The sequence below is a fragment of the Prionailurus viverrinus genome, chromosome A1 (genome assembly GCF_022837055.1).
Source record: "Prionailurus viverrinus isolate Anna chromosome A1, UM_Priviv_1.0, whole genome shotgun sequence".
NCBI classification, from domain to species: domain Eukaryota; kingdom Metazoa; phylum Chordata; class Mammalia; order Carnivora; family Felidae; genus Prionailurus; species Prionailurus viverrinus.
This window is the reverse complement of record NC_062561.1, coordinates 47783295-47811282: the sequence shown is the minus strand read 5'-3', so window position 1 is coordinate 47811282 and position 27988 is coordinate 47783295. Positions and strand designations below refer to the sequence as shown.

The 27988-nt window shown below is 35.9% G+C and overlaps 1 protein-coding gene across 8 annotated transcripts in view; it reads right to left on the bottom strand.

Moving 5' to 3' along the window:
* PIBF1 (progesterone immunomodulatory binding factor 1) overlaps nt 1-27988 on the bottom strand; it is a 208321-nt gene that overhangs the window by 121103 nt on the left and 59230 nt on the right. For all 8 annotated transcript variants that reach the window (XR_007150468.1, XR_007150467.1, XR_007150471.1 and 5 more), the window contains exon 10: nt 25095-25193. Coding sequence is in view for 5 of the 8 variants with exons in the window: in XM_047850739.1 (XP_047706695.1) it covers nt 25095-25193 (99 nt within the window). In the remaining 3 variants the exon portion in view is untranslated. The remainder of the gene's footprint in view (nt 1-25094; nt 25194-27988) is intronic.

The window sequence follows — 27988 nt, the reverse complement described above, 5'->3', positions numbered from 1 at the left end:
AGATCTGGTGGTCATAGTCTGCCCCTAATCTTTTACCTTTATGATGCTGAAAGAGAACACAGACACGTCTTGCTTTAAAAATCAACCGGATGATGATAGTAAATAATAGCTAACACTTATTGAGAACTTAAAATTGCATATTAAATCTCATTTAATTGTATAAAGCACAGAATTATATAATATATAGTTTTTGTTTCTTCTTTCTTTTACAGTAATACACTTTAATGGCGAAAAGGAATTCAGAATATCTTCACAGCTAGTAGAATGATTTCTATGGAAAAAGAAACCAAATGATCACATTTCATGGCATATACCATATACCATTTCTGGCATATACCATAATACCATATACCATACCATTTCTGGCATATACCACAAGTTACACACAAACATTTACTAAAACCAGGAAGGGCTAAGAGTTTGCCAAATGAAAAAAGTAAGTAGAACAAAAATAAAATATAAAATAGTCATTATATTATTGAAGCATCCAAGGTCTTATTTAATGAATCTCAAATACAGTAGAGCAAAATTTAATTGCTATACAAAAAAAGCCATTAAAAGTCTAAATGGAGTTAATATAGCTTACCTTAAAGCTATATTTTTATGCTGTGTCTTAAAAATGTCCAGCACTGTTTCTTTAACCCTTAATGTCACTGCCATGATGTTCTTAAAAAATCTTACTAAAAATCATGTAGGATGGCTTTTCATTTATAAGTCATAGATCATACGGTACAGCATCTGGAATCTCTAAGGTGCTATTTGTTCAAGAGCTGATAATTTGCTTAATGCCATGTTGGAAAGTTAAAAAAGCAAACCAACTTTATAGCATTTTAACAACTCCTAAAATTAGGTGACACCTTATAAAATTCTGGTTGGAAAATGTAAAAATAAAATGTTACTCCTATTGAAGAACCTGAATAAATACTAATTCAAGTGACTTAAAAGTCAATTTTTTAGTGCAGTGGTTTGAATGGTAGCCCTTTTCCAAGATACATGTCCATGTACCAGTCTGTAGAACCGTGAATATTGTTATTTGAAAAAAGGGTCCTTGTAGATGTGATTAAATTAAGCATCTTGAGAGGAAGACCCTGTCTTGGATTATTTGGGTGGCCCCTACGTGCAATTATGTGCATCCTTATAAGACATACAGAGGAGAAGGTAACGTAAAGACAGAGGCAGAGACTGGAGTGAGATGGCCACAGGCCAAGGAAGTCCAGGAACTCCTGGAGCCCTCCAGAAGATGGAAGAAGTAAGGAACAGATTGCTCCTAGAGTTTCTGGAGGGTGTATGGCCCTGCAGACACCTATCTGAAGAAGTTGTATAACCTCTTTAGATTTGTTACCTCATTTTCAAAATGAGTTGAATGTTTTCAATGATCTCAAAGTTTTTCCCAACTCTAAACTTTTGGTAACTTTCGAAGTGTTAAAAGTAATAAGGCACAGTATAAAAACTGTAATAGTAGGGTGCCTGGAAGGTTCAGTCGGTTAAGCGTCTGACTTCGGCTCAGGTCATGATCTCATGGCTTGTGAGTTTGAGCTCTGTGTTGGGCTGTGCTGACAGCTCAGAGCCTGGAGCTTGCTTCAGATTCTGTATGTCCCTCTCCCTCTGCCTCTCCCGTGCGCTCGCTCACTCTCTCTCTCTCTCTCAAAAATTAACATTAAAAAAATTATAAAAAATAGTAATAGAAAAAAAGGATATTAAAATAGTAACAACAGACAGGTTGGTCAACTGAAATCTGTCAGAAGATTCACAGGATTGCACAAATACTTATCAAGAGTTGGCAATAATATGTGGGGTGCCTGGGTGGCTCAGTAGTTGGTTAAACATCTGACTTTGGCTCAGGTCATGATCTCGCAGTTTTTGAGTTCAAGCCCTGCGTCGGGCTCTGTGCTGACAGCTCAGAGCCTGAGGCCTGCTTCAGATTCTGTGTCTCCCTTTCTCTTTGCCTCTCCCCCACTCACACTCTGTCTCTCTCTTTCTAAAATAAGAAAAAAAAAAAAAAAAGAGCTGGCAATATGTAAAATTCTCTAAGAAGTAATTAGCTTTTAGAAGCAGTCATGAAACTCTAGTTAGTTATATGGCCAAAAATGTGCCAAGCTCCATGTATTATAATAGAAAAAACCTGAATGATTTATAGAAAATAAATAATACTTATTATGTGGGCATTAAAAAAGTTAATACATATAAAACACTAAAATAGTGCTAGGTATAGTAAGAGATTAATACATATTAACTTTATTGTCTGGGATAAATCTTATCTTTTCTTCTTTTAAGTATCATCTATCCATAAAAAGGCTTTCGAACTACAACTGTTTTAGGTAATGTTAAAAGAAGTTTATATAGTAACAAAATTTTTAAAAGCTTAACTATCTGACTTTTATTCAGTGGTAACCATTCTTTTGCTCCTCTAAAACACACACTTCCAATCAATCCTGTTTCCTTTTTACTGAAAGAACTTTTCATGATGACTGCAATACTGAAGTATAATTTAGAAGCAGTCTCTAAAACTGGAAGTAATGTTCATCTAAATATGCCTGCCAAGTTTAAAAATGTATTAGGAGTTAAACTGAAACATGTTGAAAATGACTCATTGTGGACCAGAATATACACTGTAGGAAATAAGAGCTCATTTACAAGTGGGAGAAATATACTCACACTTCATCTGTGGTAATTCTCTGGACTTTCCTTCCAGTAAACATCATATTTTAAAATAATCGTGGAAAATATCTTACTTTTAACTGAAGTTTTTATGAGTTGATTTAGTTAGCTGGCATTCCAATTTTTATACATATCTTTTTTTGGACATGGATATATTTACCAAATGTAAATCTATGAATATTTCCCCCAAAGCAACAGAGCAACAGCCTACAAAAAAAAGGGGGGGGGGTTATATAAACGTATATACACACTCTCTCTGGTTCAATTCACATACATAATGACCAACTCTGACTCTAGACTTCTAAGAAAGCATCCTAAAAATCGTGTAAACATATAATAATGTGCTTTCCTTCATTTGCAAACATGATGTTATTGATAAGTCACCAGGAGGGCATGTACTTGAGTTCTTTTTGTAGCAGTACTTACATATTTGTACTGATTGTATCTACTCTCTCCACTTTTTACACATATATGAGGCAGCTGGCTAGACTCAGAAAAGGCCACGAAACTCACTAGTCCTTCCACTTTGCCACACTGCCAAAGGTCTAGAAGATGAATGAACTTGAAATCTTGGTTTTACTACCAACATTCTCTTTAAGCCAGTTAATGTGCTGAACACTTAAATATATCTTTGTTTGTAACTTTACTGTGGCCTTAAGATGGATTCAGTGAAAAAGTGCTTATGGACTTTTAAAACATTTTCTGAGCTTTGTTTCTTTATTTCATCAACTATTTATTGATTTCTATTATAATTCATTGTAGTATCTGTTCGGCACCCTTTTACCTAGGAATTTTATCTAGAAACTATTCCTACACATTGTGGGTTTTTTTTTTTATTTAATTAAAATAATTTTTAACGTTTATTTTTGAGAGAGAGACACAGAGCATGAGCAGGGGCAGGGGCAGAGAGATAGAAGACACAGACCTGAAGCAGGCTCCAGGCTCTGAGTTGTCAGCACAGACACGGGGCTCGAACCAACAAAAGGTGAGTTCATGACCTGAGCTGAAGTAGGACGCTTAACCAACCGAGCCACCCAGGCGCCCCTACACATTGTGTTTTTAAAACGTGACCATCACCTCTGGTAACAATTGAGTCGTCTGGGCATGGACATATAACCCAAACTGGCAAACAGCCAGTATATTCATTGTGTATACATTCTCAAGATCCTGAATTCTTATTTTAAAACAATGTTTGTAATTTTTTTTAATGTTTATTATTTTTGAGAGACAGACAGACAGACAGAGCAAGCAGGGCAAGGGCACAGAGAGAGAGGGAGACCAGAATCCAAAGCAGGTTCCAGGCTCTGAGCTGTCAGCAGAATCCAATAAGGGGCTCGAACTCATGAACCATTAGATCATGACCTGAGCTGAAGTTGGACACTTAACTGCCTGAACCACCCAGGAGCCCCTAAAACAATTTTCAGTAAATTATTTATTGTCCAAGTTTTAGACTGTGTTACTTTTCCCTTTTTATCTTTTTCATCTTTAAACATCCTTAGTCACTTATGGATGTGATTTTTGACCCAAACTGTATTTCTTTTTATAATAGCATTTCATCACATTTACAATTGTCAGAAAACATACATTCAGTCTTCTGCCATCTTAATAATTTATATATGTGTGTGTGTGTGTGTGTGTGTGTGTGTGTGTATTTTTTTTTGCTCTTCTGCTGTTTGCTTTGTCATATATCTTTTGTTACAAGGTCTGTGCTTTCTTGTTGCCATAGGAATGTAAGTTCGACTAAAAGAGGGACCCCTTCATCTTGCAGAATATCACAAAAATGCTGTTACAAAATCTTCAATTTTAGAAGTATTCCATTAGCTTAACATTTGAGTTCCTTTGAGTTTCTTTAATAGCAAATTCCTCTTTAGACCATAGGTCTGAGTTTCCTAGCCTTTAATTTTTTTGCAAAACTAGCCAACTTACTTACTCCCCTGTTAATCATTGGGAATGGGAGGAGGGACATCAAAATGGGTATGTGACAGGTAAAAGGTGCTCAATTTATTAACTGGATGAAGGTGTGTTTAAATGTAAAATTTGAAAAGACTTACCCACTGGGCTCAGTGTGAAATCTAGGTTTAACCAATCTGATTTAACCAATGACTGGTTAAAAAATAAGTAAAAAGCCTGAAAGCATTTAATCAGTAATGTTCCTCTAGGTTAATCTACTAATCAACATTCTTTGAAACTCATATTTAAACTGCTTTCAATTCATCATTTTTTTACAGTGTCATTGACTTCACATTTTTCCACATGTTGACCAAGATATTCTTCATCTTAATAAAGTGTCTTGCTGAAATTAGAATACCTTCTGTCACTGACATTCTCCTCTAGAGGTTCTAGTAAATACCTCAAAACAAGAGAAGTAAAAGTAGTTTGTCAAGACTTTAACAGTTAACTAACAGTGGCTTCTCCATCTCCTTTTCTAAATGCTATCTTTTTAAAAATCTATTTGAGAATGTTTATGGTGAATTCAAGTTTATTGGTAAATAGTTTCTGAAATCTTTCCTCCTCAACCATTCAGAGTGAGGATATTTGCTTATTTCCAGACTTCCGGTACTCAATCTGGTAAGTGTTTGAAGAAGATAACTATACTTCCTCAACTTCTTTCATACCTTACGGTACTAAAGCTTTAGTCTTAATGATAAATGGTAATAACTAATATTTCATTAATACTTAGTTTACAAAGTGTTTTCAAAGACTATTACACAGTGGTGTTTCCTCAACATTCAGAGTCGAGGAAAGGATACATCAGGATCATTCAGGTAACTTTCTAGGAAGTATAAATTCCTGGGTGCTCTCTACAGGGGTATTTATTTACTAAGACTCTTAGGGAGGCAAGGGAATTATGTCTTCTAGAAAAAAAAATTCTGTAGGTGATTGTAGATTTGGGAACCACTAATGCAGTAATATAAGGAAGAGCCCCGCACATTCTTTCCAGCATTCAAACTGCCTTCACAATGGACAATTTTAAGTCAAAATGAATACAGAAAACTCTAATCAGTTGCAATTGATAGTCATTTATTGTGAATTACTTATCAAAGACACTGTGTAGAGGCTTTACCAGAGAAACAGGATGGGGAAGAACAAAATCTCTAACCTCAAAAAAAACCCCAAATACTTCACAGGGAGAGACTAGTAAATAAACACACAACTAAAATATAACACTAGAAAACTGAGAGAAGAGACTACAATGTTTCTGAAGATTGCACAGAAGATGTGATCACTGAGTTCAATCTTATCAAATGAATGGCTATCTTCCTAATAGATGAGTATGATATATGAACAAGGGAAAAGACCATTCCTAGCAAAGGACACATATAAAGGGATAAGACAGAAAGCACCATACACTTACAAAACTACAAGAGATCAATTTGTCTTAAGCATGTGGAAGAGAATTAAAAAAAAAGATCTGAGTCTGAGAAGATAGGCAGGGTGTCTGTGAATGACTTTAAATGCTAAGCTGTGCAGTCTGGATGGCATCCTGTTGAATGACAGGATCAGAGTTCTCAGTTTTAGAACAATTACTCTGGAAGAGTGAGTGATGAAACAGAGAGGACTAAACTGAAAGCAGAGACAGTTCAGAGACTATCATAAATAGTTCAAGCAGGGAAAATACAGACTTAACTAAAGCAGTGGCACCTGGGATTAAGAGGAGGGGAATGATTAGATATATTTAGAAAGGAAAATAATATGACATTTGCTTAGCTTAAATGTCAGAGGCCTTTCTTGACTATCCTCTCATGGTATACCCTGCCCAGTCCATTATTCTTCCTCACATGATCTATCTAGTTCATAACAATCATAAAAACATAATAATAATCAGTATCTAACTGCTTGTTTATTTTTTTGTCTTCCTCAAATGGACTCTCACTAGGGCAATCTCCAGTTTACTTACTAATATATACTAGCATCCACCATGGTGAGTGGCACATGGTAGTTATCAATAAATATTCATTGGCTGAATAGATGGCGTGGGGTGAGGGGAAAACAAAGTAGTTGTGAATCACCAGTTTTCTTGTTCAAGTGCCTGGGTAAATGATTATGTTAGTCAGAAGGCAAAATTATGGGAGGAGAAACAGGTCTGGACAAGAGGATTAACTGAGTGGGGAGAGACGGAGCAACCAATTAGGAGTTTACTGTACACAATTTCAACATGACACTGATGCTGATCCAGTATAGTGGCAAACAGGAGGGAAGAGGATTTCAGAGATACCACAGGGGTAAAATGTAGTGGGGGCAGAATGACAAGTGATTACACAGAGCAGCAAGGGGGAAGGTCTACTATTCTAAAGGTTCAAGCAGAAATGGCTTCAAAATGGTGGTACAATTATGGAACTGAAGTCAGTTGAAGCAATTTTTTGTTTTGGGAGGAGTGAATCTGGAGGGAGCGGAGTCTGTTTCAAAAATACTGAGTTTGAAGTTCCAGAAAGGCATTCAGATAAAAATGTACAGAGCTAGCTGGAAATCCAAGACACAAAAATGGTATGGTTTGATCTTAAAATCACTGTTGGTCATTTCCTGAAGTTACAGTTTGAATAGATGAGCTCTCACAAGGAAGATATAGATGGTTGACCCCTGAACAATGAATGTGGAGGTTTGGGGTGCTGACTGCCCCATACCACCGAAAATCTGTGTGTAACTTTTGACTCCCCCAAAACTTAAGGAGTTGCTTACTATTGACTGGAAGCCTTACCTATAACATGAACAGTTGACTCATGCACAGTCTGTATGTTGTATGTGTTTTATAGTGCATTCTTACAATGAAGCTAGAGAAAAGCAAATGTTATTAAGAAAAAAATGAGGGGGCACCTGGGTGGCTCAATGGGGTTAACCATCTGCCATGATTTCATCTCTGGTCACGATATCACAGGTTCAGGGGTTTCAGTCTTACGTCAGACTCTACGCTGACAGTGCAGACCCTGGTTGGGATTCTCTCCCTCCCTCTCTGTCCCTCCTCTGCTCACGTGCATGCTTACTTGCTCCCTCTCTCTCAAAGTAAATAAATATTAAAAAAGAAAAAAAGAAAATCATTAGAAAGACAGAATACATTTAAATAGTACTGGACTATATTTACTGAAAAAAATCTGCACATAAGTGGATCTGTGTAGTTCAAACTTGTGTTGTTCGAAGGCCATGTGTATGTGTGTATACATATACTGACAAAAATGGATAAAAGTATTGCTATCAGTGTTGTGTTGCATTTGATAAGTGTACTGTGGTTATGTAAGAGAACATTCTTACTCTTAGGAAATAAACTGTGAAGAAGTAACAGTAAACAATGCAATCAGTCTATTAAATTATTCAGAAAAAAATTGTGTGTGTGTGTGTGTGTGTGTCTGTGTGTATGGGTAGGGGGAGAGAGAGAGAGTGAATAAGAAAGATACATGTAGCAAAATGTTAAAAAGGAGTCAATCTGGATAAAAGATATGCAGTTGACCATTGAACAATGCAGGGGTCAGGGGAACCCACTGCCTGTGCAGTTGAAAATTTGCATATAACTTTTGACTCCCCAGAAACTTAAGTGCTAATAGTCTACCACTGACTGGAAGCCTTACCAATAACAGTTGACTAACACATATTCTGCATTTTATATGTATTACATATACTGTATTCTTACAATAGAGCTAGAGAAAAGAAAATGTTACTAAAAAAAATCTTACAATATGGGAATGCAAGCTGGTGCAGCCACTCTGGAAAACAGTATGGAGGTTCCTCAAAAAACTAAAAATAGAACTACCCTACGACCCAGCAATTGTGCTACTAGGTATTTATCCAAGGGATACAGATGTGCTGTTTCGAAGGGACACACGCACCCCCATGTTTATAGCAGCTCTATCAACAATAGTCAAAGTATGGAAAGAGCCCAAATGTCCATCAATGGATAAATGGATAAAGATGTGGTATATATATACAATGGAGAATTACTCGGCAATCAAAAAGAATGAAATCTTGCCATTTGCAACTACATGGATGGAACTGGAGGGTATTATGCTAAGTGAAATTAGTCAGAGAAAGACAAAAATCATATGACCTCACTCATATGAGGACTTTAAGAGACAAAACAGATGAACACAAGGGAAGGGCAACAAAAATAATATAAAAACAGGGAGGGGACAAAACAGAAGAGACTCATAAATATGGAGAACAAACTGAGGATTGCTGGAGGGGTTGAGGGAGGGAGGATGGGCTAAATGGGTAAGGGGCATTAAGGAATTTACTCCTGAAATCATTGTTGCACTATATGCTAACTAATTTGGATGTAAATTTAAAAAAATAAAAAATAAAATTAAAAAAAACTTACAATAGAGCTAGAGAAAAGAAAATGTTACTAAAAACATCATAAGAAAGAGAAAATATATTTACAGTACTATACTGTAATTTCTCAGAAAACATCAGCATATAAGTTGACTCGTGCAGTTCAAACCCATGTCGTTCAAGGGTCAACTGTACAGGACTTCTCTGTCCCATTCTTGGAGCTTTTGTGCCATGTATGAAATTTGAAATAAGAAGCTGAAAAAGGATATGAACCAAGATAGACTGTGAGAGCACAGTGTTGATTTTATAAGATAAAAAGGGAATCGATGCTCTGGAAGTGACATTCAGTTATTCAGGAGTGAGAAGAGGTTTATGTTGGCAGGTATGGAAACAGTGTTTCCCTACATCAATTGTTCCATCTACACAATAAAATATGCTGATAATTCTAGTCCATTAATGTATAAAGATGTTCTGTCCCACAAAATTTCAGGTAAAAACGCTGGCATTCATCATTAATTCTCCTGATAGAGAGTACATATCCCTTTTGACCACAGAAGCCCCCAGTTCTTTTTTTTTTAAGAAAAAGGACTGATGGAAAATAATACCAAATTGCTCAGTATGTCTGTATGTATTTTGACTTGCCACACAAAAATATTCAATATATGTTCTTTTGAGGTGAAGAATAGGCATATCATTTTAGAACCAGCACCTTCTAAATCCAATTATAAGCAATTAATTATCCGTGAGTGGCTAAAGGACTCTCTAGGCTACTGTTTCTGGTGGGACAAGGAATTTCAGATCAGACCAATACTTACTAAAGAAAAAGGAAGACAGACTGTACGTGGCATAAAATAAAATTCACACATTGTGATATGAATATGAGAGTATCTTACCAGTTCCTTTCAGAATCTTTTGTCCAGAGTAAAAAGGAATACATATTTCTCATCTCAACAATAAATTTCTTAATGCTTTCATAAACACTATAATAGTACTAATACTGAAGCCTTTACTGGGAAAAAACCAGAATCACTTAAGATGTAATGAGTACTGCTTGAGATATAATTCTATGCAAGTGGACGAATATATGTCGAATGGTATAGCAGCTTAGAAGCAAAGAAAAATTTTAGAATGACACAGGGCTAGACTATTTCAATATAAACAAAGAAAACATATGGGCAAATAGAACAGTACAAAGAATAAGAGAAATTAAGTAGTAAAGAAAAATTTTTAATTCTGGAAGATTATTAGAGAGGTCCACTAATGAGAGTTTTGCAAATTATCAAGCAAAAAAAAAAAAAAAATCAAATACTAAAAAATTTCATTTAAAAAGTAGTAATTTATTGTATTCTTTCTTTCATAAAGAAGTATGACAAAAGAATAACTTAATTTAGGATTGAGAATTAGGAATTTCTTCATTCAAATAATAAGTATGATGTGAATTACTTTGTGTAATCATGAAAACTAAGAGTAATACGAATAAAGTTATTGTAATTTATTAAGAGAATCAGAGTTTAAGTACAATACCATAGCTTTTATTTCAAATCTTAGTATCCTCCATTCATTAAATTTATTTTGCAAATGCCACAAACATTTACTTGCCTGCTGAAGAAGCCAGTAACAGATTAAAAGGCAGATAAACAGGGGCGCCTGGGTGGCGCAGTCGGTTAAGCGTCCGACTTCAGCCAGGTCACGATCTCGCGGTCGGTGAGTTTGAGCCCCGCGTCAGGCTCTGGGCTGATGGCTCAGAGCCTGGAGCCTGCTTCCGATTCTGTGTCTCCCTCTCTCTCTGCCCCTCCCCCGTTCATGCTCTCTCTCTGTCCCAAAAATAAATAAACGTTGAAAAAAAAAAATTTAAAAGGCAGATAAACAAAGAAAAAACAATATACGAGTATGAAAAAAGGTAAAATGAGGTAGGCATGTCAAAACTGTTCTACTCTTGGGGAGATAGCACTGAATGGAAATTCAGGATTTCTGTATAGAAATATTTCTGTATACAGAAATACAGGCTTCTGTATCAAGCTTTAAACTAGCCTAGTATGGCATAAAAATCACTAAGTCTATGTATCAGATCTCCTATTCTTTCTTATTTTTATCTTCTAGGAGTAAAAAAATGAGAACAAAATCTACCCATTACCAGAGAAATTGTAGGGACTGAAAATAATTTCAAGAAATACTCATTTAAAGATACGTATGGACTGAAAATGATTCCAAATTTATTTCAAAATATGGAATATATATATTTAAAACAGTTAAAACAACCATAACTGAAAAAAATACTGTTAAAATTAATTCTGGATTGGAAAGCTTTCCCTTTACATTCATATACAGACTTCTCTGTAGGCTCCCGAAGTTAACAGTCTGTTCAACTTATTCTACTATTCACACTGAGTTTTAAAATTTACCCATTTTGGCAGAAAGAATCCTCAGAATGTGTGCAGATTCAGAAGCAACAAAACATGAGATAATAACTGCTTATGTACATGAAAACTGGGTATTTGTTACTTATTATTAAACCAGTGAACTTGAATTGCTAGACACATAGGTCTTTTATATGCCTGAGAAAAGTACATTCTTTTATAGAAAACTGAAGTAAAAAGGCTTTTTTTCATTCATATTTGAAAGTGGCATACTACTTCCTTACATTTTTCTTTATAATAACAAAAGTCATTTAACCCTTAAAGGAAGAATTTGATAAAAACTTTTAACATAAATGAAGTTGAGGCTAATTATATTTGACTAGAAAATTGTGTATAGGCATGCCTGAAGCCTTAATTAAGCATGACTCAGGGAAATCACAATCCATCTAAGGATTGAAACACATTTACTCCAATTTTGATACAAAGGGAGTCAGAATCACATTCTTTTTTTTAAAGTAGGCTCCATACCCAGCATGGAGCCCAACATGGGGCTTGGACTCACGACCCCGAGATCAAGACCTGAGCTGAGATCAAGAGTCAGATGTGTGGGGGCACTTGGTTAGCTCAGTCAGTTAAGCATCTGACTTTGGCTCAGGTCATGATCTCATGGCTTGTGGGTTGGAGCCCCACGTCAGGCTCTGTGCTGACAGCTCAGAGCCTGGAGCCTGCTTCAGATTCTGTGTCTCCCTCTCTCTCTCTGCCCCTCCCCCACTCACGCCCTGTCTCTCTCTCTCTCAAAAATAAACATTAAAAAAAATTAAAAAAAAAAAAGTCAGATGTATAACCAACTGAGGCACCCAGGCACCCCAGAATCACATATTTGACTACTAAAAGCTCAACCTCTGAAAAATAAAACAAAAAAATTATTCCTTGGGTTTCACTATATACAAAAAAATGTATTCTCAAAATATATAGGCGTTCAAATATTTCTAAGAAATTTACACTCAAAAGAATTTGTGGATATTAAACAAAATGTGTGTGTGTGTGTATATATGTGTCCTTTTCAAATAATAGGCCTCAACACTAGGTTTTTATTTTGAAAAAAATAGGAACTGCAGAGATTTTAAAAACAATACTCTCAAAAATAGCGTGGGTTTACCATTCCTTTTGTAAGGTAACAAAACCAGTGTATTAACTCTTTTGAGTTGTCACAGATAATTTCAAGATCCAAAGAGACTCCAAATTCATCAAATTACCCACTTGATGTTTCAATCCTCACGAGCATATTCCTACTGAACACCTGGCCAGTTGATGCCTAAACAGCTGGATGGAGAATATATTAGACGCTAAGACATTTTAAAAAATACTATTAGAAAGTTTATTTTTACTCTTTCTTGTAATATTTACCCAGTGGTCCCAATTCTACTACCTTAGGTCTTACCAAGTAGAGCAACCAAGATCATTCACATGAGAACTTTCCAAATACTTGTAGTCAGTTTTAACACAGCACTAAAAGGACTTTAAAAAATCTTTACACCATTTTGGTCATTTTCTTCTTAAACCCTTGGGTTTAAAGCTTGGGTGCCCAGATTCCAGCATGATTCTATAGATAAGGTAATCACAGACCACATCCTAGATACAAGCGGTGGGTCTTTCATATATGGCTTTTATGACCTTGAGATATGATCCTCCAGATATAGACATACCTTGGAGATATCATGGGTTCAGCTCCAGACCACTGCAATAATGTATCATTTTAAAGCAAGCCAAGTGAAATTTTTGGTTCTCCAGTGCATATAAAATTATTTTTATACTACACTGTTGCCTATTAAGTATGCAATAGCATTGTCTAAAAAACACAATATATATACCTTAATTAAAAAATACCTTATTGCTAGCCATCATCTGAGCTTTTACTGACTAGTAATCTTTTGCTGGTGGAAGGTCTTGCTCAAAGTTGATGGCTGCTGGCTGATCAGGCTGGTAGTTGCTGAAGGTTGAGGTGCCTGTGGCAATTTCTTAGAAAAAGATAAGTTGGCTGCACTGATTGGCTCTGCCTTTCACGAATGATTTCTCTGTAGTATGATGCTGCTGGATACCATTTCACCCACAGAATTTCTTTCAAAATTGGAGTCAGTCCTCTCAAACTCCACCATTGCTTTATCAGGTAAGTTTATGTAATATTCTGAAACCTTTGTTAATGTTTACAATCATCACAGCATCTTTGGCAGGAGCAGACTCCATCTGAAGAATCCACCTCTTTGATGAGCTCTAAAAACAACTCATCCCTGAGTTTTACCACAAGACTGCAGCAATTCAGTCACATCTTCAGGTTCCACTTCTAATTCTAGTTCTCTTGCTATTTCATCACTGAAATGACTTCTGCCAGTCAAGTCGTGAACACCTCTAGGTCATCCATGCCAGATGGAATCAACTTCTTCCAAATTCCTGTGAATGTATTCTGACCGCTTCCCATGAATGAATGATGAATGTTCCTAATGGCATCTAGAATAATGAACCCTTTCCAGGTTTTCAATTTACTTTACCCAGATCCATCAGAGGAACCACTACCTATGGCAGCTTTTCAAAATGCATTTCTCTTTATTTTATTTTTTGAGAGAAAGAGAGAAAGTGTGCGTACAAGCTGGGGAGGGACCAAGGCTTAGAGAAAGAGAGAATCTTAAGCGGGCTCCACACTTAGCACGAAGCCAGATGTGAGGCTCGATCTCATGACCTGAGCCAAAATAAGAGTCAGATGCTTGGGGCGCCTGGGTGGCTTAGTTGGTTGGGCGTCCGACTTCAGCTCAGGTCATGATCTCACGGTCCATGGGTTCGAGCCCCGCGTCGGGCTCTGTGCTGACAGCTGAGAGCCTGGAGCCTGCTTTGGATTCGTGTCTCTCTCTCTCTGCCCCTCCCCTGTTCATACTCTGTCTCTCTCTCTCTAAAAAATAAATATTCAAAAGAATTAAAAAATAAAAAAATTTTAAAAAAGACACTTAACCAACTGAGTCACCCAGACACCCCTACAAAATGTATTTCTTTTTTTTTTTGATTTATTTATTTTTGAGAGAGAGAGAGAAAGAGAGAGACAGAGCATGAGCAGGGGAGGGACAGAGACACAGAACTCAAAATGGGCTCCAGGCTCCACACTGTCAGCACAGAGCCTGATGCGGGGCTCGAATCCAAGAACCGTGAGATCATGACCTGAGCTGAGTTGGACACTTAACCGACCGAGCCACCCAGGCACCCCACAACATGTTTTTCCTAAAAAAGATGGCTTGAAAGTCAAAACGACTCCATCCATGGGCTACAGAATGTATGCTATGTTAGCAGGCATGAGAACAACATTAATCTCATTGTATATCTCCATCAAAGCTCTTGGGTGGCCAGGTGCACTGTCAATGAGCAATAATATTTTGAAAGCAATCTTTTTTTGAGCAATAAGTTTCAACAGTGGGCTTAAGAGTCAGTAAACCATACTGTAAGTAGATGTGCTGTTATCCAGGCTTTGTTGTTACATGTATAGATCACAAAAGAGTAGATTTAGTGTATAATTCTTACGGACCTCAGGATTTTAGGAATGGTACATGAATACTGGCTTCAACTTAAAGTCACTAGCTGCGAGAGTCAGCCTATCCTTTGAGGCCAGGCATTGACTTCTCCTCTCTAGCTATGAAAGTGCTGGATGGCATCTTCTTCCAAAAGAAGGCTGTATCATTTATACCAAAAATCTGTTGTTAGTGTAGCCACCTTCATTAATGATCTTACCCAGATCTTCGTACAACTTGCTGTAGTGTCTATATCAGTACCTACTGCTTCATCTTGCACTTTTATGTTGTGGAGACAGTTGCTTTCCTTGAACCTCATGAACCAACCTCTGCTAGCTCTGCTAACTACAAACTTTTCTTCTGCAGCTTTTTCACCTCTTCTAGACTTCATAGAATTGAAGATAGGGCCTTGATCTGGATCAGCTTTGGCTTAGGAAAATGTTATGGTTGGTTTTATCTATCCAAGACCATTCAAACTGTCTCTATAACAGCAATAAGGCTGTTTCCCCACCCCCCCTTTTCTTTAATCATTTATGTGTTCACTGGAGTAACATTTTTAATTTCCTTTAAGAACTTTTCCTTTGCATTCACAACTTGGCTAACCGTCTGGTACAAGAGACCTAACTTTCAACCTATCTCAGCCTTAGACATGCCTTCCTCACTAAGCTTACTCATTTCTAGCTTTTGATCTAAACTGAGAGAAATACAACTGTCTTCCTTTCACTCGAATGCTTGCAGGGCATTATAGGGTTATCCACTGGACTAATTCCAGTGTTGTTGTGTCTTAAGGAGTAGGGAGGTATATACTACCCACTACCTACATATGTAGGTAGTGAAATAGAGGTAAGTAATCTCCCTGTAAAGAGTTGAAAGTAATGGCCATAAAGATGATCACCAAACTTGGGAGAAGAATGGATTAGTAATACAGGGAGAACTTCAACAAAGAGAAAATGTAAGAATATACCAATCAGAGTTGATGAATACAATAACTAAAATGAAAAACATAAGAGGGAATCAACAGCTGATTAAGATGATACAGAGAAACAGAAGACAAGTGGTACAAATCACTCCATCAGAACAGAAAAAAGAAAAAGAATTTAAAAAATGGGGATAATTTAAGGGACCTCTGGGGACTATATCAAGTGTACTAACATTTTAACATTTTGTATTATAGGGGTCCCAGAAGGAGAAAAGACAGAAAGGTGCAGAAAACTTATTTGAAGAAATAATGTTTGAAAACATTCCTAACCTGGGGAAGGAAACAAACATCCAAGTCCATGAAGCACAGAGAGTCCAAAACAAGATGAACCCGGAGATCCACACCAAGACACATTATAATTAAAATGTCAAACATTAAAGATAAAGAGATAATCTTTTTTTATTTTTAATTTTATTTTTAGTTCTTTAAAGTTTATTTATTTTGAGAGAGATAGAAAGCATACACACATGGGGGAGGGGCAGAGAGAGAGAGAGAGGGAGGGAGAGAGAAAATCTCAAGATGATGGCATGCAGCCTGATGCAGGGCTTGGTCCCATGAACCATGAAATCATGACCCAAGAGGAAATCAAAAGTTAGACGCTCAACTGACTGAGCCACCCAGGCAGATAAAGAGATAATCTTAAAAGTAACAAGAGAAAAATAACTAGTTATGTACCAGGGAACCCCCATGACACTATCAGCTGATTTTTCAGCAAAAACTTTGCAGGCCAGAAGGGAGTGACATGACATATTCAAAGTGTTGAAAGGAAAAAAACTTACAATCAAGAATACTTCACCCAGCAAGGTTATCATTCAGAATCAAAGGAGAGTTTTCCAGACAAGCGAAGCTAAGGTAGTTCACCACCACTAAATCAGCCTTTCAAGAAATGAAGAGACTTCTTTAAGTAGAGAAGAAAAAAGTTATAACTAGAAATAAAGTATATGAAAGAAAAAATTGCACTAACAGAGGCAATTGTAGTTATTAGTTATTATATATAGTTATTATAATATGGTTATTATATAATACATATATAATATTTAATATATAATATAGTCATTATAAAATATAATGTAAGTTATAATATAGTTATTAAGAGGCAAGCAGTTATTAAGCTAATATGAATGTTAAAAAGAAGAAGTGAAATCAAGTATATCTCTAATAATTAGTTAAGGAATATACAAAATAAAAAGATGTAAAATATGACATCAAAATATAAAACATGGTAGGGGAAGAGTAAAAATATGCTTTTAGAATGCATTTGAACTTAAGCAAACACTGACTGAAAATAGACTATGAGAGAGAGAGAGAGAGAGAGAGAGAGAGAGAGAGAGATGGTAACCACAAACCAAAACCCTGTAATAGCAAGAAAAATAAAGTGAAAGGAATACAAACATAACACCAAACAAAAGCATCAAACCATAAAGAAGAGGAAGAAAAGAAGAAAGAAACAGAGCAACTACAAAAACAGCCAGAAACCAATGAACAAACTGGCCATAAGTACATACCTACCAACAATTTCTTTAAATGTAAATAGACCCAGTTCTACAATCAAAAGACAAGGGGGGTGGCTGATGGATAAAAAACAGACAAAACCGAGGCCCATCTGTATGCTGCCTATATGAGACTCACTTTAGATCTAAAGATACATATCGACTGAAAGTGAAAGGATGGAAAAAGATATTCCATACAAATGGAAACAAAAGCTGGGGTAGCAATACTCACATTAGATAAAATAGACTTTATTCTTTTTAAAGCTTATTTATTTTGAGAGAGAGAGAGAGAGAGAGAGAGAGAGAGAGAGAGAGAGAGAGAATGAACAGGGGGAGGGGCAGAGAGAGGGACAGACAATCCCAAGCAGGCTCGATGCTCAGCAGAGCCTGACGTGGGGGTTCGATCTCACGACTGCAGGATCACAACCTGAGGCAGTATCAAGAGTGGATGCCCAAACTGACTGAGCCACTCAAGGACCCCCTCACCGTTTTTAGACAAAATAGACTTTAAAACAAACTGTAACAGGACACCTGGGTGGCTCAGGCGGTTGAGTCTCTGACTTCGGCTCAGGTCATGATCTCATGGTTCGTGAGTTCGAGCCTCACATTGGGCTCACTGCTGTCAGTGCAGAGCCTGCTTTGAATCCTCTGTCCTTGTTTCTCTCTCTGCCCCTCCCCTGCTCTCTCTCTCTCAAAAATAAACATTAAAAAAAACTAACAAAAGAAAAAGAAGAGAATCATACAAGGATAAATGGGTCAATCTAACAAGGGGATATATTTGTAATATTTATGTACCCTATAATAGGAGGCATCTAAATATATAAACAGACATAAATATCAATACACATAAAGGAAGAAATTGACAGCAATATAATAATAGTGGAACACTTTAATGCTATCTATCAATGAATAGATCAGACAGTAAATCCAGACAGCAAGGAAATACTGGCCTTAAACAATATAGTAGACCACATGGACTTTACAAAACTAGAAATCAATTTTAGGAAGAAAACTGGAGAAAAACCACAAATATGTGGAAACTAAACAATATGCTATTAAAGAACCAAAGGGTCAACAAAAATATCAAAGAAAAGACAAAAAAAATTCCTTGAGACAAATGAAAATGGGAAAACCACGTTCCAAAACTTGTAAGATACAGCAAAAGCAGTTCTCAGGGGGAAGTTCATACCAAAATAGGCTTACCTCAATAAACAAAAACGTCAAATAAACAATTTAACTTAACACTTGAATATACTAGAAAAGTAAGAACAAGCAATGGCCAAAGTTCAAGAAGGAAGTAAATAATAAGGATCAGAGTGAAGATAAATGAAAGAGAGGCCAAAAAAAAAAAAAAAAAAAAAAAAAAAAAAAAAAAAAAAAGAAAGAAAAAAACAAACAAAAAAAATCAATGGGAGCACTTGGGTGGCTCAGTTGGTTAAAGCATCCGATTCTTGATTTCAGCTCAGGTCATGATCTCACAGTTTGTGGATTTTCATTCTCCCTCTCTCTTTGCCTTTCCCCTGCTCATGTGTACTCACTCTCAAACATTTAAAAGAAAATTAAAAAAAGAAAAAAAGAAAAAAAAAATCAATGAAACCAAGAGCTGGTTCTTTTAAAAGATAAACTAAATGGACAAACCCTTAGGCAAGACTCATCAAGAAACACAGAAAGAGGGCCCAAATAAATAAAATAAAAAATGAAAGACAACTTACAACCAATGCCACAAAAATACAAAGGCTCACAAGACTACTATGAACAGTAATACACTAACAAATTGGACAGCTTAGAAGAAATAAATTCCTAAAAACATACTATTTCCAAGATTAAATCATGAAGAAACAGAAAATCTAATAGACCGATTACTTACTAGTAACGAAACTGAATTAGTAAAAAACAAAAACAAAAACAGAAAACTCCTAATGAACAGGAGTCCAGGGCCTCTTAGATAAATTCTACCAAACATTTAAAAGAGTTAATACCTATTCTTCTTAAATTATGTCAGGAAATTGAAGATGCTTCCAAACTTATTTTATCAAGTCAGTATTACCCTGATACCAAAACCAGACAAACACACCACTAAAGAAGAAAATTACAGGTTAATATCCCTAATGAACACAGATGTAAAAATCCTCAACAAAATATTAGCAAACCAGGGGCGCCTGGGTAGCTTGGTTAGCTAGGCATCTAACTCTTGATTTTGGCTTAGGTCATGATCTCATGGTGATGAGACCGAGCCCTGTGTCAGGCTCCACGCTGGGATTCTTTCTGTCCCTCTCCCTCTGCCCCTTCTTGCTTGTGTGTACTCTTTCTCAAAAAAAAAAAAAAAAAAAAAAAAGGATCATATACCATGAACTAGTAGGATTTATCCCAGGGATGCAAAGATGGTTCAACATCCACAAATCAACCAACGTGATATGCCACATCAACAGAATGAGGAATAAAAAATCATATGATCATTTCAATAGATGCAGAAAAAGCATTCGACAAAATTCAACATCAATTGATGATAAAAACTCTCAACAGAGTGAGTATAGAGGGAACGTACCTCAATATGATAAAGGCCATATATGACAAACCCACAGCTAATATACTCAATGGTAAAAAGCTAAAAGCATTTTCTCTAAAATCAGGAATAAGACAAGGATTCTTATTCTCAGCACTTTTATTCAACATAGTATTGGAAGTCCTAGCCACAGCAATTAAAGAAATAAAACTCATCCAAACTGAAAAGGAAGAAGCAAAACTGTCACTATTTGCAGATGACATGATATTATATACAGAACACCCCAAAGACTCCACCAAACTATTATAATTAATAAATGAATTCAGTAAAGTTGCAGGATACAACATTAATACATAGAAATTTGTTGCATTTCTGTACACTAGTAACAAACTATCAGAGACAGAAATTAAGAAAACAACCCTATTTATAATTGCATCAAAAAGAATAAACTATCTAGGAATAAATTTGACCAAGGGGTTAAAGACCTACCTTCTAAAACTCTGACACATTGATGAAAGAAACTGAAAACAAATAAATGGAAAGGTATACAATGTTCATGAATTAGAAGAATTAATATTGGTAATTTGTCTATACTACCCAAGGCAATCTACAGATTCAATGCAATCCTTATCAAAACATCAAGGGTATTTTTCACAGAAGTAGAACAAATTATACTAAAATCTGTATGGAACCACAAAGGACCCTGAATACACAAAGCAAAATTGAGAAATAAGAACAAAGCTGGAGGTATCACAACCATATTTCAAACTATACTATAAGTCTATAGTAATCAAAAAGTATTGTACTGGCACAAAAACAGGCACACAGATCAATGGAACAGACTAGAGAGACCAGAAATAAACCCATGCTTACATGGTCAATTAATCTATGACAGAGAAGGCAAAGATATATAGTGAGGAAAAAAAGAGTCTCTTAGTAAATGGTATTGGGAAAACTGGAAAGCCACATGCAAAAGAATGAAACTGCTTTGTTACACCATGCACAAAAAATAAACTCAAAATAGATTAAAGACTTAAATGTAAGACCTGAAACCATACATCCTAGAAGGAAGCTTAGGTAATAAGTTCTTTGACACTGATCTTAGGAATATTATTTTGGATCTGTCCCCTCAGACACAAGCAACAAAAAGCAAAACTAAAAAAAAAAAAAAAAAAAAAAAAAAAAAAAGGAACTACATCAAACTAGAAAAGTTTTTACACAGCAAAGAAAATGATCAACAAAACAAAAAGGCAACATAGTGAATGCAAGCAGATATTTGCAAATGATATATATAAAAAGGGGTTAATATCCATATATAAAAAGAACTCATACAACTCAATATTAAGAAAACAATCCGATTAAAAAACGGGCAGAGGACCTGAATAGACATTTTCCAAAGACATACAGATGGCGAACAGGCACATGAAAAGATGTTCATCATCACTAACCAGGGAAATGCAAATCAAAACCACAAAGAGGTTTCACCTAACAGGTGTCAGAATGGCTATTATTGAAAAAACAAGAAATAACAAATGCTGGTGAGGATGTAGAGAAAAGGGAACTCTTGTGCACTGTCGGTAGCAATGTAAATTGATATAGCAACTATGGGAAATAGTACGGAGGTTCCTTTAAAAATTAAAAACAGAACTACCATACCATATGATCCAGTAATTCCACTTCTGGTTATTTGTCCACAGAAAACAAAAGCACTAATTTGAAAAGATACAGGCACTCCTATGTTCATTACAGCATCTTTTACAATAGCCAAAATATGGAAGCAACCCAAGTGTCCAAGAGGGGCAAATGGATAAAGAAGATGTGATGTGTATGCGTGTGTGTGTACATGTGTGTACACACACACAACAGAATATTAGTCATGAGAATGAAATCTCGTGACTTACGGCCTAGAGTGTATTATGGTAAGTGAAATAAATCAGAGAAAAATACCTTATTTCACTCACATGTGGAATCTAAGAAGCAAAACAAATAAACAAACAAGAAACAGGAATAGACTCAGCTGCAGAGAATAAACTGATGGTTGCCAGAACAGACGGAGGGTAGAGGGATGGATGAAACAGGCAAGGGGGATTAAGAGGTACAATCTTCCAGTTATAAAACAAATAATACACAGAGATGTAATGTACAGCATCAGGAATGTAGTCAACAACATTTTAAAACCTTTACATGGTGACAGATGGTAACTAGACTTATTGTAGTGATCATTTCGTAATGTACATAAATACTGAATCACTATGTTTTATACCTGAAACTAATATAATATAGTATGTCAGTTAAACCTCAATAAAAAAATGAGCTGTTCGTTTATTCAAAATTCTAGTGGAAAATGATTTTGAAAGATCAACTTTTAAATAGCAAAATTTCAGTAAACAGAACTGAACAAATTATTTTATAATAACAGCATACATTTCTGTATCACTACTTATATGCAAGACACTGTTCTACATGCTTTACAAACGTTTAAATGATTGAATTCAATTATTCAAAAGATACGTTTAAGTACTAAAGCATCCTATGGCCTTTAGGATAAATACCAGTTGTTAGTATATGGACAAATAAGGATTTTAGAGTGCCAGAATCTAGGACATAACAGAGTTTAGTATAAATATATAATAGCCAAGTATAATGGGGCGCCTGGGTGGCTCAGTCGGTTCCGCATCCGACTTTGGCTCAGGTCATGATCTCGCAGTCCATGAGTTCGAGCCCCACATTGGGCTCTGTGCTGACAGCTCAGAGCTTGGAGCCTCCTTCTGTTTCTGTGTCTCCCTCTCTCTTTGCCCCTCCCCCATTTGTGCTCTCTTTCTGCCTTTCAAAAATGAATAAATGTTAAAAAAAAAAACAGCCAAGTAAAAAAAATTCTTTTTAATGTTTATTTATCTTTGAGAGAGAGACAGACAGCGTGACCAGGGGAGGGGCAGAGAGAGAGATGGAGACACAGAATCCGAAGCAGGCTCTAGGCTCTGAGCTGACAGCACAAAGCCTGATGCAGGGCTTGAACTCGCAAACCACGAGATCATGACCTGAGACGAAGTCAGATGCCCAACTGACTGAGACACCAGGTCCCCCTACCAGTTTTAAGGTCAGATTTACTACTATTCTCTTTTCTCCAAATTCACAAAAACATACCAAAGCTAGTAAGTTATGAAATTCTGCCTGTATATAAGTTCTGGTTTACTAGTTAAAATCTTATGCTTTCTTGGGGCATCTAGGTGGCTCAGACAGTTAAGTGTCTGACTCTTGATTTTGGCTCAGGTCATGATCTCATGGTCATGGGATTGAGCCCTTCATCAGGCTCCATGTGAGTGTGGAGCCTGCTTGGGATTCTCGCTCTCCTGCTCTGTCTGCCCCTCCCCTACTCGTGCACTGGTGCGCTACCTGTCAAAATAAATAAATAAACATTAAAAAAAAATCTTACACTTTTTTTTAAAGTTTGTTAGTTTGGGGGCACCTGGATGGCTCACTCAGTTAAGCATCCGACTTGGCTCAGGTCATGAACTCACAGCTCGTGGGTTCGAGCCCCACGTCGGGCTCTGTCCTGACAGCTCAGAGCCTGGAGTCTGCTTCATATTCTGTCTCTGTCTCTCTCTCTGCCCCTCCCCTGCTTGTGCACTCTTGCTCTCTCTCAAATATAAATAACCATTAAAAAAAAATAAAGTTTGTTAGTTTGTCCACAAATATTATTCTAGAGCCATTCCTAAATATGTCACGTTCAAAACATCAACAAAGAGACAAATCTTTTATGTAAACCATATAGTTTTGTAAATGGAAAGATTATACATAATAAAAGATTTTAAGGTTATAACAGCACTCCAATAAAAACAGCTGACTTAGAAATTTATTTTAATATAAAATGTTCAGATTTAGATACATTTCCACATTACAGAAAAGATTTCTCTAATATTGTATTTACTAATGTATCATGCTTATAAAGTTGATTTGAATTCAGAAGTTTAATAATTTGAGTCATTCTACAAGATTTTGGTCATAGGTTAATTATATGAAGAGTTGCCTCAATTTTTAGTTTCATGTATTGCTAAAATCACAAATGAATCTGCAAGTCTTCATTTAACACAATTAAAAGCTCCATTCAGTTATTTTCTAAGTTTATCAGTATATGAAAGGTATATGTACTTGATGTACTATTCTACTAACTTTTCTGTCTGAAATTATTTTCAAAATAAAAAGTTTTTTTAAAAAGGTAACCATTCTATTTGCATGTAGTCAAACCACGGAAAGTCTAGGCTGTTCAATGAGGCAATGGTATTTACCTTAATACTCATCAGTGATTTTCCTATTAACTAGACTATTAAAAATAATATACTTTTCTATTGATAAATTAAAGACAAATCATTTTCTCTCTTCCCCTTCCTCCAACACACATAAACCAGAACATACAGATTGTTAAGAAATGAACTGGGGAGTATATAATGAACTTAATTTTGGAGTTAAGTTCAATAGTTTCTTTTGTTTTTTAATGTTTATTAATTTTCTTGCGAAACAGTGCAAGTAGGGGAGGGGCAGAGAGAGAGGGAGACACAGAATCCAAAGCAGGCTCCAGGGCTCTGAGCTGCCAGCACAGAGCCTGACGTAGGGCTCAAACCCATGAACCATGAGATCATGGCCTAAGCTGAAATTAGATGCTTAACCAACTGAGCCATCCAGGCACCTCAGTAAGTTCTTTGAAAGTAAAACATCCAGCTACTTTATGACTAGCAATTCCAGTGTTAGAGAAAATTTATCTAAGACAAATAAAAACATATGCCCAAAAGACTTTATAGAAAATTTCACAGCAACTTCATTCATGATAGCTCCAAAATGGAAACAACCTAAATGTCCATTGACAGGTAAGTGAATAAACAAACTGTGGTACATTTCTACCCAGCAACAGTAAGGAATGAATTACTGATACAACAACAAAATAGATGAAAATATAATGTGGCGTGAAAGAAGCTAGACACAAAAGATTACATTGTGTGCAATTCCATTTATTTTCAATCCAGGAAGAGTGAAACTAAGCTATGGTGACAGAAATGAGGAAGTGTTTGTCTCTTGAGCAGCAGTGGTTGAGATGGACAAAGGGGGTATAAGGAAACTGGACAGTGACTGAACTGTTCTATTATCTTGTTTTAGTATATGCCAGTTATATGTTACAAAAACAATGCATGTAAACTACAGTTCACTTGAAATAAATATACTTCTTTTAAAAATATTTTTTCTAAAATCAAAAGTAACAGGAACAAAAATCAAAGAGTTTTAACATTTCCAGACATGCAGGATGCTTACCTGTCTAAGAGCTGATCATGTTTTTCTAAAGCATTCTTTTCAGCCATCACTGCTCGTTCCTTTTCAGCTACAGCATTGTCCCTTGCTTCTCGGAGATTTCTAAAATTTAAGTATATACTCAATTATTCCAAATACATAAGTATCTATTTCCTAAAGATTCATAAATGTACTTGCTTAGAGTGGACTATCTGACAATCTTAAGGACCCACTTGAGGTTGGTGACCTAAGGTGGATATTATATGAATTTACCTGGCTTGGTATTTCTGTAGCAACACACACTAGTACAGGTGCAAACATGGTCTGCCTCTAAATGTCCCAGTATCTTTCTCCATAAATTATCTCTACATGGGTTAAAGGTAGGCTAAACACTTTGTATATATAACTTGTTTGATCCTTACCATAATCTAATGAGGTAAGTATAATTACTCACACAGTACCCACAAGAAAACTGAGGTCTTGAGAAGTTAATAAATATTCTATAAAATATTTTATTTATTTATTTATTTAAAAAAAATTTTTTTTTCAACGTTTATTTATTTTTGGGACAGAGAGAGACAGAGCATGAACGGGAGAGGGGCAGAGAGAGAGGGAGACACAGAATCAGAAACAGGCTCCAGGCTCTGAGCCATCAGCCTAGAGCCTGACGCGGGGCTCGAACTCACGGAGTGTAAGATCGTGACCCGGCTGAAGTCGGACGCTTAACCGACTGCGCCACCCAGGCGCCCCATATTCTATAAAATATTTTAAATGAAAAAATATAACATAGAGATCACAAGTGTCAAAATGGGAACAAATGGGATATGAGCTAGCTGAAGCGATGACCCTTGGGATCTCACTTACAGAGGAATGGAAGAGAAGAGAACTGAGGGCTGATAGGTTAGGAAGAAGAGACAAAGGACATGTAGTCCTGATAAGATGACAAACAGATAAATGTAGTGTACAAAGAGGATAAAAGACTAGAGATTGCTGCTAAAGAATGGTGATTTGGAGGTGGAACAGTACTTCCCAGGGTAGAATTTTAGTGGATACCAAGATCCAGGGTGTAACCACTGAAGTAGCTAAGTGAAGCTAAGTCGATATTCCTGTAGGGCTCAAGAAAGTATGAAGTCAGAGCGTTAGGTGAGGCACCCACTAATAGTACTGATGATAGCAGGAACTGAAATTGAACGACACATTTAATAACATCTAAGGGTAATGTCCAAAAAGCAGAAGGTAACAAGAGTGAATAATTAGGTTATGACACAGCAAGATATGAGCGCCTTTAAAGATCAAATCTTGTTTTTTTCTTAAAGTGGAAGTCTGGATCAAGAAAAATACCAACAGTAAGCTTTTTTCAGAGACCCACTTAATTTTTTAAAAATCCACTTCTCTAACATAGTTACAAATAAATATAGAGTATAACATAAATAATTTTGCTCATATAATTCCTACAAATCCCATATGTTTATTTTCTAACCATTTTTTTATAGTGAAGTAAACTATAACTTCAAGAGCTTAAAGTACCTAGTTCTAAGTCACAGCCTATGTTAAAGCTCTAATTTGTGTCCAACCATGTCTACTGCAAACAAAGTGTTTTTTTAAATATAATTTATTGTCAAGTTGGCTAAAGCAAGTGTTTTTTTACATCATATTACCATATCTCCCATAAAGACCTGGATTGGGTATTAGAGTTTTGTGTTTATTATTCATGGAGAATATCAGTAGAAAGTCATGAAAATCCACATCGTTTAAATAAATCTATGTAATAACTATTGGACAGAAATGCTTACTTGCTGTGCCAGTATGAAATGTCATCTTTTACATTGTGATACTAACAACAAAGTTAAAATTTAAAACGTATCAACCAATAGAGACTCCTCAATCAAATGGTTTATGAACCAGAAATAAATAGTTCACAAAAAACTGGAGTACAGATAACTTATTAAGAAGAAAATAGCTTTTATATATTATTCTCTAAGTGGAAGTGCATTTAAAAATAGAGATCACAAAATGGCATGTCATTATTTTCTGACATCATCCTGATTGCAATGATCTTCAAAAAATATTCTATCATCAAACTAACGGAAACATGAGATTTAATTTTATAGACAGAATTAAATTATTTAAGTATATTAAACAATGATGTATTTTTCATTCCTAGATGATCTATATATTTCAGTCAGTAAGTCATCATAAACTGGTTGCAATTTTCATTTCTCAAAGATAGCTTCATTGTTCTGTAAGTTATTTCAATAGCAAAATTCCAAGTAGATTGCCATTATAGTACTATTAATCATGAACAGTTAGTAGGTGGAGAAGCTTCAGTCCCTAACTATATTTCCTTTCTGCAATAATGGGCATTAGAAGTAAAAGCAAGTCACAGAGAATGAAATAAAACCCAGAATAAACTAACAAAAGGGCTTGTGAGAAGAGATATGATTAGAAGGTCCTAGTGCATTCACCATGCTACAATCTATATCATCCAGCTAACTATAGTTAGTGCTATATTAAAGCACAAATAAAATTCCAAGGCCACAAAGAAGAGTTGATTATTTTTAATTGGAGGAAGAGAGGTGAGTGTATGAAGGGAAGGTATGTAAGTTGGACCTTGAAGGACAAAAAGGGCAATTTAAAAAAAGAAAACTAGGGGTGCTTGGTGGTTGTTTAGCATCTCATTTTGGCTCTGGTCATGATCGCGCATTCGTGAGTTCGAACCACACATGGGGCTTTCTGCTATCAGCACAGAGCCCGCTTCTGATCTTCTGCCTCCCTCTCTGCCCCTCGTCTACTCACTCTCTCTCAAAAATAAATAAACATTAAGAAAAAAAAAAAAAAAAGAAAAAGAAAATGAGTCTGAAAAAATGCTAGAGGCTGAGGTTTCTACCAACAGGCTCTCTCCTAGATGTCTGCTGGTA